The sequence below is a fragment of the Condylura cristata genome, unplaced genomic scaffold (genome assembly GCF_000260355.1).
Source record: "Condylura cristata isolate star-nosed mole 26May11 unplaced genomic scaffold, ConCri1.0 scaffold00034, whole genome shotgun sequence".
NCBI classification, from domain to species: domain Eukaryota; kingdom Metazoa; phylum Chordata; class Mammalia; order Eulipotyphla; family Talpidae; genus Condylura; species Condylura cristata.
The window spans coordinates 2885072-2892540 of NW_004567135.1; the positions used below are offsets into that span (position 1 = coordinate 2885072).

At 37.3% G+C, this 7469-nt stretch overlaps 1 protein-coding gene across 1 annotated transcript; it reads left to right on the forward strand.

Annotated features, from left to right (window-relative positions):
- Positions 1-339: 339 nt before the first annotated feature.
- PTGES3 (prostaglandin E synthase 3 (cytosolic)) lies at positions 340-5804 on the forward strand (the record flags this gene model as incomplete). Its single annotated transcript, XM_012732638.1, has 7 exons — positions 340-479; positions 612-681; positions 1033-1131; positions 1730-1819; positions 3463-3525; positions 4336-4360; positions 4655-5804. Coding segments are annotated over 7 exons (507 nt in total), but the record flags the coding sequence as incomplete, so codon positions are not given.
- Positions 5805-7469: the final 1665 nt, after the last annotated feature.

Genomic DNA, 7469 nt, shown 5'->3' on the forward strand with positions numbered 1-7469 from the left:
AGACATAGTGGGGAGCAGAACAGGTGGATCTACTGAAATGCATTGCTGAGGGGAGTAGTGGGGAGTCAGGAGCGGTCTGCTGCACCATGGTGGATCACTCGCTGCCTGGGGATTGAACTTGTGATAGCTTTGTAGTACTAAGACTTACCCCCTTGTGCCACCAGGGAGTGCACCAATATCATTTGCCTTTTAACTTGGAATTCAGTTGTTAGAGTAAAAACTAGAATTTCCTTTTGTAACTTAATAAAGTGCATCAAAATAATTAGTGGAGTAATGCATTAACTTACATGCTGAACTTCGGAGACAATGTGAATACTCTGTTAATAAGTTCCAGCTTAATTTTGTGTGCATTTATCTTTTTATAGGCAACCTGCTTCTGCAAAGTGGTACGATCGAAGGGACTATGTCTTCATTGAATTTTGTGTTGAAGACAGTAAAGATGTTAATGTAAATTTTGAAAAATCCAAACTTACGTTCAGGTAAAGTACCATTTTACATCATTGGCTAAAAGTTTATTTTAGACAATTTGAATAACTTTGGCATGTGTTTTTTTCTGTTTTGTTGAAATTGTTTTCCTTTTTGAAGCTCACTTTTTTTTCTCTTTAATGCAGTTGTCTTGGAGGAAGTGATAATTTTAAACACTTAAATGAAATTGATCTTTTTCACTGTATTGATCCAAATGTAAGTATTCTTGATGCTTTAATCCGTACTTAAAATCATGAGGAAGTAGACGCACTTTAAGTACTCTTTTTAATAAGCACTAATTCTGTTTTTCTTAACAGTAGAGACCAATGAGATGTATTTATGTTGTGCAGCATTTTTAAGTTGTATTAGTCTGATTAGCTTGTACAGGGAAATGGGAATTTTTTGGCAATTGTATAGATACTGAATTTTTTAGTAACATCTCTGTGGGTGTTTCAGAAGTTAGAGAAACTGAAAGAGAAATTGGGGAGGGGGTATAAGCTACTTTGTATTCTGTAGTCATTATTGGAGAGATACATGGTATGATAGTGCTTTTGCTTTTGTTTTTAGGATTCCAAGCATAAAAGAACGGACAGGTCAATTTTATGTTGTTTACGAAAAGGAGAGTCTGGCCAGTCATGGCCGAGGTTAACAAAAGAAAGGGCAAAGGTTGGTTTGTTTTTTCTTTTTTTGAAAATTTAATATATTTATCTTAAGTAATAAAATACACATTTGCTTGGCATAAAGAATATATGGTGTTTATATTTCATCTAAGTGGTAGTAAAGTTTGTATACTTAGTGTTTTTCCTCTACTTAGATTTTGCTGGCTTTAATTTAAAACGAGGGCCTGCTTGGTGGGCTAGGGGTTAAGTCTCAGGGCTGTCATATGTGGCCTGAGTTCAATCCCCAGCCAGGGTGCTAGCCCACATGTGGCACAGCAGACCTCTCCTGTCTTGCCTTCTGCTCCCCGCTTTGTCTCTGGTGAATACTCTCAACTCCAGCCCTAAACCTGTGGCCTACACCCCAGTTCTTCTTTAACAAAGTCAAAATTTGGATTAGTCACTCATTCTTTAGCTATCAAGAAAGATTTTGCTTAGAAACCTTTTTATTACTATTGTTACTGTTACTGCATTTCACTACACTTAATTTTTCTAGTTTATTTTCTTGGGCTAATTCCATGCCTCACTAGTAAGTAAGAATACAGTTCAAAAAATGTAGTCCGCCAGTGAGTGCGTGTTAACACAGTCATGTTTTCATTGGTCTGTAGCTTAATTGGCTTAGTGTGGATTTCAATAATTGGAAAGACTGGGAAGATGATTCAGATGAAGACATGTCTAATTTTGATCGCTTCTCTGAGGTAAGTGCTTTTAAATGCATTTTCCCACTTCCCAGTAGATTCCTGTGTAGTCAGTTTAATTTAAAGATGCTAGTGGTTTTGAAGACCATGATTATTTTGCTTTCACCGCCATTTTGCCATAAAACAAAGTAAGATCTTAGTAGTGGTCATTTAATGCTAGAATTTTATATTCTTTTATGGTTTTTTAAAAAAACTGGTCTTCTGAAATTATATGAAGACAAAAGTAAACCATATAGTCAAGTCAACATAGCTAGTTTATTCCAGCAACGGAACAGATTTTTTGGCATGAGTACAACTGGTGTACATTTTGGAACCAAGTAATAACCTTTAAATGGCAGAACCCTATGCTATGGACAGTGAGTGACTGGTGTGGTAGGAATGTTTTAATTAGCAAAATCAAAGTAAGGTCTTAGTAATTCTTTTTTTCCAAGATGGCACTCAGATACATATTGCTATGGGGGAAAAGTACTTGGTCACACATGACTCTGGCACCTTGATTTCAAGAGGAAAGGGAAGGTAGTGTATTCATAGGAATCTCCTCATCACATTATCACAACTTCTTAGAGGACTATTACCTCAGAGCTACTACCATTAGTTGCTGTCTCTGATTTACTTCCTAAATTGTTCCTGGATACATTCAGTCTGTTTCTGTTGCCATTGTATCCTTTGCACCTAGCAATTGTGCTTGGTGTGTTCAGCAGTGTCTTCAGAGTTAAGCAATCTTTACCAGTTACTAATTCAAGCTAGGTTGCCTACAGTTGTTATACCAGTATTTGATTCGTTTCATTTTAAGGCCCTTTTTAATTTTAAAGTCCTGGTAAACATATTTTCAAAATCTCCCCCCCCACTTTTTTTTTTTGGTTGTGGTTTACAAAATATTGCATTGTCATGTAAATATCTCAGTTAAAGAATACTTAACCTTTGCAGAAAAGTTGTAAATTGGGAAGTAAGTCCCTCTCCATCTGATAATAGTTGCTTGGCCTTTGTTAATTTCTACCTCTTTTAAGTAATACAGCTTTCTGGTTGGAAACAACTAAGGGTGGGGAATTAGTACTTGATTTAAGTATGCACTATTGTTCATTCGGTGTATTGTATGTAAGCAAGAATGTTTACATATATTTACATATATAGAATATATCCTATAGTGCATCCCATGTCTTCCAAGAATTTTTTAATTTTTTTTGCTCAATTACTGATTTTTTTTTTTACCTTGATTCCATATTTAAGCCCTTAATCATCTCCATTTTATTGGTTCTTCAAATACATAAAACTGTAATGAGAATAACATTATGTACATACCACTTATTTTAAGATAAAACTTGACCGCTACACATGGATCCCATTCTTCTCCTTAACCATCATAGGAAAATGCTATTCAGGATTTTGGTGTTTTAATTTCTGTATCACAGACACTTTGCTAGATTAATAACTTTGATGACACAGTTTTAGTCTTAATTTCCCTACATGTCTTCAGGAGTTTATATAAACTACCTGTAAGCTTACCTTTTCCAGAAAGGATATTTAATGTTTATTTTGCTTTCTTCAATTGTAGAAATCTATGAACGTTCATTCTGAAGTGTGCAACATAATAATTAGGGTTTAATTTACCATCATTTTAAAACTAATTTTTACATTTCAAATAGATGATGAACAACATGGGTGGTGATGAGGATGTAGATTTGCCAGAAGTAGATGGCGCAGATGATGTAAGTGTATAATTTCTTTCCTCTGTTTACTTTAGTAAGAAAAACATGTATGAGCAGGTGGTTTTGTATAGATTCAAGATTGACTTTTTGCCATTTCGGTTTTTTGATATTTTTCTAAAAATGATAAGGGATATAGATAACATCTTTTATTGTATCCATTTTTTGAAGAATGGGTATTCACTAAGACCACTGTCCCATGTGGACCATTCTTACAGGGATCAGGTATCCAAAAACTCATTGTGTAGACAGTCAGCACATGCCTCATTCAATTAATTGTGGGATTATAACAGGCTTGGTCAGACTGTAAACTGATAAAAAAAGACATGAATCTGTAAAAGGAAAAGCTGCTGTCCCGCTCTTCCCAGCACCCCCATGCCCTTTAATATCTTCCGAAGTTGTTCGGTGCTCTTCAGAGAGCCTTTAGAAAGTACTGACTTGGAAATTCAGTGCCTAGGATTAGCCTAGGTCATTGTCTCTTACATTCCGAATGTCATTTTCATTTTCATTGAAACTTAAGAGAGCAGAAAACCATTTATACCAAGACACCCCTCTGATTAATAGGAAGGAATTTCAAAAGTGGGTTCAATTTCTACCGAAAGATAAATTTCTTATAGAAAGATACTCGGCTGTGCTTATGGCTATCTTAAGTAAACCTGTTAAGTTCATTGATTAAAATGCACAAACTTCGTGAAAGCACAACTTTGCTGCTCTGTTAAAAGTACAGTGCTTCTGCTTTGTAAAGCAAGCCGTTCTGTTGGTGGAGGGTCGTTTGTCTGACTTAGTGATTGTTTTGATTTTTCCTTTCTGCAGGATTCACAAGACAGTGATGATGAAAGTAAGTACCTTTGTAAAAAAATATTCACACCGTAAGGTTTCACTACAGGAATCAAAATCTCAAACTAGAGAAGTTAACTTCTTTACAAGTATTGAAAGAAAAGTGATTATTTCTTTATGACCTCTAATAAACAGCCAAAGCATACATTTACATGATTTGAGATTCATAGTTAAAACCAGTTAATGTGTTAGGGATCTATTTAACTATCGTTGGTATTTTTTCCTTTAAGATTTTGAAGTTGGTAGGTTATTCATTCCTTTGTACTTCATACTAATCTTTCCAAAATCCTTTCAGAAATGCCAGATCTGGAGTAAAGGAGTATTGTCATCACCAGAATTTGAGAAAGAAAAATAACTTCGCTGAAGATTTCATGATTGAGAGAATTCCTGAGTTGATAGCTCTAAAGGCAGATGCTGTATTTGCCTCCTTTAACCTATTTTTCAACATGTTTGTTTTTTAAAAGGCTTCACTAAGGGTTGATATGTACCATTGTATGGGGCAATTTTAAGTCAGCTAAGGCAATAACCTTATGCATGAACATTTCCCAGATTTACACGACACTGTTGAGGTCCTAGGCAGTTGGTACAGCAGTTGTGACAAAAACATTTCACTTAAGTCTCCTCTACTTCATAACATAGATAACTGATATGCTAGGGAAGTTCAGGCCTTAGGGAAAGCTAACTAAATTTTAGATTTTAGACCTGGACTCAAAATGGCCGAGATAAATTGGTTGACACCATAAACTGATAACCTATCATTCCTCTGATATATCCTTCAGGATTGTTCCACTAAAGTTTTATTTTAAAAGATTTACTTCACATTATTGTACTTAAGTGATCACTTGTCAAGTGTTCAGATGTATCCTAGCTAAACCTAGTGAATGCCCTAACTTAGGTGGTTGTTGAAGCCTGTACATTTGGTATTGTTTGACCCTTAAACTTTTACATCTCTTAGCATGGAGGACGAAGAAAGGCTGTATATTGTTGCTTGAGAGTCTGTACATTTAGACCAAATTTGTATTTGCACTGTCAGTATGGCAAACGAGTGAAAAAAATGTTAATACACTATTGGATTTTTTTATTTCTTTATGATTCAGCTTGTACGACGGCTAAAAAAACCTCAATTTTATGTTCATGACAGTGGGGATTTTTTTTTAATGTCTACATTCTTTCTAATAAACTGTTGGAAGATTTCTTGGCTGTCCTTCTAAGTGTCTGGTTTACTGTAATTTCATGTATTACCATTTACTGGAATGGAGTTTATTTTTACTTACAGAAGAATTTGGGAATATTCCTCTGTTGGTGGGAGAGGCTTGCTGTAATGTCACAGGAAACCTTTTAAAAGTGGATCTGTAATAGAAAATTGTAGATGCACTTTGCAGCAGTTGGAAAAGAAAGTTGTTTTTTGATTGAAATAAAACTGAATGTGTGTCCTCCTAAGTCTTCAAGCTTCTGCATCTTTGCAGTTTTTATTTCCTTTAGTTTTCTATGTATTTGTCTTAGCACAGAAATGCTCCCTATTTCAGCAGAGATTAAAGGACCTGTGTGCCAGTGCTGAGGATACAGAAAGATGAGTCTAACTTCAAGTGGTTGTTATGTTCAAGGCAGAGGGGGACAAATACTGAAAACAAAGTTGACAGGTGAGAAGTATGATAATGCAGAGGGTGTTGTGGGGATTTAGAGAAAAACTTTCCCATTCCCTTGTTAATATATGTGACTGTTCAGAATGATATTTAAAAGCACTTTGTTGAATTGCCACAACTTGGAAAAATCTTAGCCCCACCTTCCAGACACCCTGGCATAACAGCACTTGGCATTCAGCTCATAGTACAAAAGTGTAATTGGAGTTTCTTCACAGTCTTAGGTTTTGTTTTTCTCATTGGGTAGTGTATTTGAACTACGGTGTTATTTGTTTTTTTAATTACTAACTTCGCCGCCTTTGAAGCATGTCAGGTAACCAACCGTATGACTGATCAACAGTGTAGTTCTTAGCTTCAAGGGTAAATTTACTATAAAATCCAAAACCCTTTCAGTTTTTAGATTTGGTCTCTGAAAAAACTGTCAGCTCTGGAGGTTAAAGACTTTGATTCCTTGGCTCACTGATAGTTACGTAGCTATAGCATTAAGGACATCTGGTGTTTAGGCCAGAGGGGTGGGGGAGTGAGGATTCAGCAGAGACCGTGGAGAGCAGAGTAGGCGGATTGACTGAAAACACAGCTGAGGGGAGCAGTGGGGAGATGGGAGAGATGTGCCCTGCCACATGGGTTACTCCCTGGCTAGGGTTCGAACTCGTACTGCTGCAGCACTGGTGGTGATTTAACAGAGCTGTCTTTAACCATGGAGGCCCTTTGGTGGATTTCCGATCACATTCCATCTCCTTGGTCAGAATTTTAAACCTCAACAGTTTGTATTCCAACACTGAGTTGGGATTTTGTTTTATTGCTGACTTGATTTGAATACCAAGGCTTGAACATTGTGTCTGATTTCTTTTTAAGATTAGTTTATGCACACAAGAACTGGGGTACAAGCCAGAGGTGCAGGGGTTGAGAGGCTTCACAGATGGCAGGGAGCAGAATGGGCAGACTGAAATACATAGTTAAGAGCAGTGGGTGGGTCAGGAGAGGTCTGTGCAGGTGCTTTCCACTCTTCCTCCGCAAGGCAGCAGCCTCTTGCCTGGCTGTGGCTTATACCATGTGGGGGCTTTTCTTCACTGACACCCCTTAGCAGAGACAGGTGTCTAGGCTGCCTACCTGTGACTATGAAGGACAAACCTGTCCCTTTTGGGGCATCTTCCTGTTCACTATCTATACAAGTGTTTTTTACTCTTGTCCTTTTTCCTAATAAACCTCTTAAAAAATAAACGGATACAGGTCAGAGGTGGGGGGCTTTCACTTCCTGGTGGTATAGCGGGCTAAAGCACAGTACTGCAGCCACTTCAGTGCAAATTGGATCCCCAGCCCTGGGACTGACTCTTAGGGCACAGCAGACCTCTCCTGACCCGCCTGCTGTACCCCTCCTTGGTGTACTTCATCAATGTGCATTTTCTGCTCCCCGCTCTGTCTGGTGAGTCCTCTTCACTGCCCCTGCACCTCTGGCCTGTACCCAAGTAT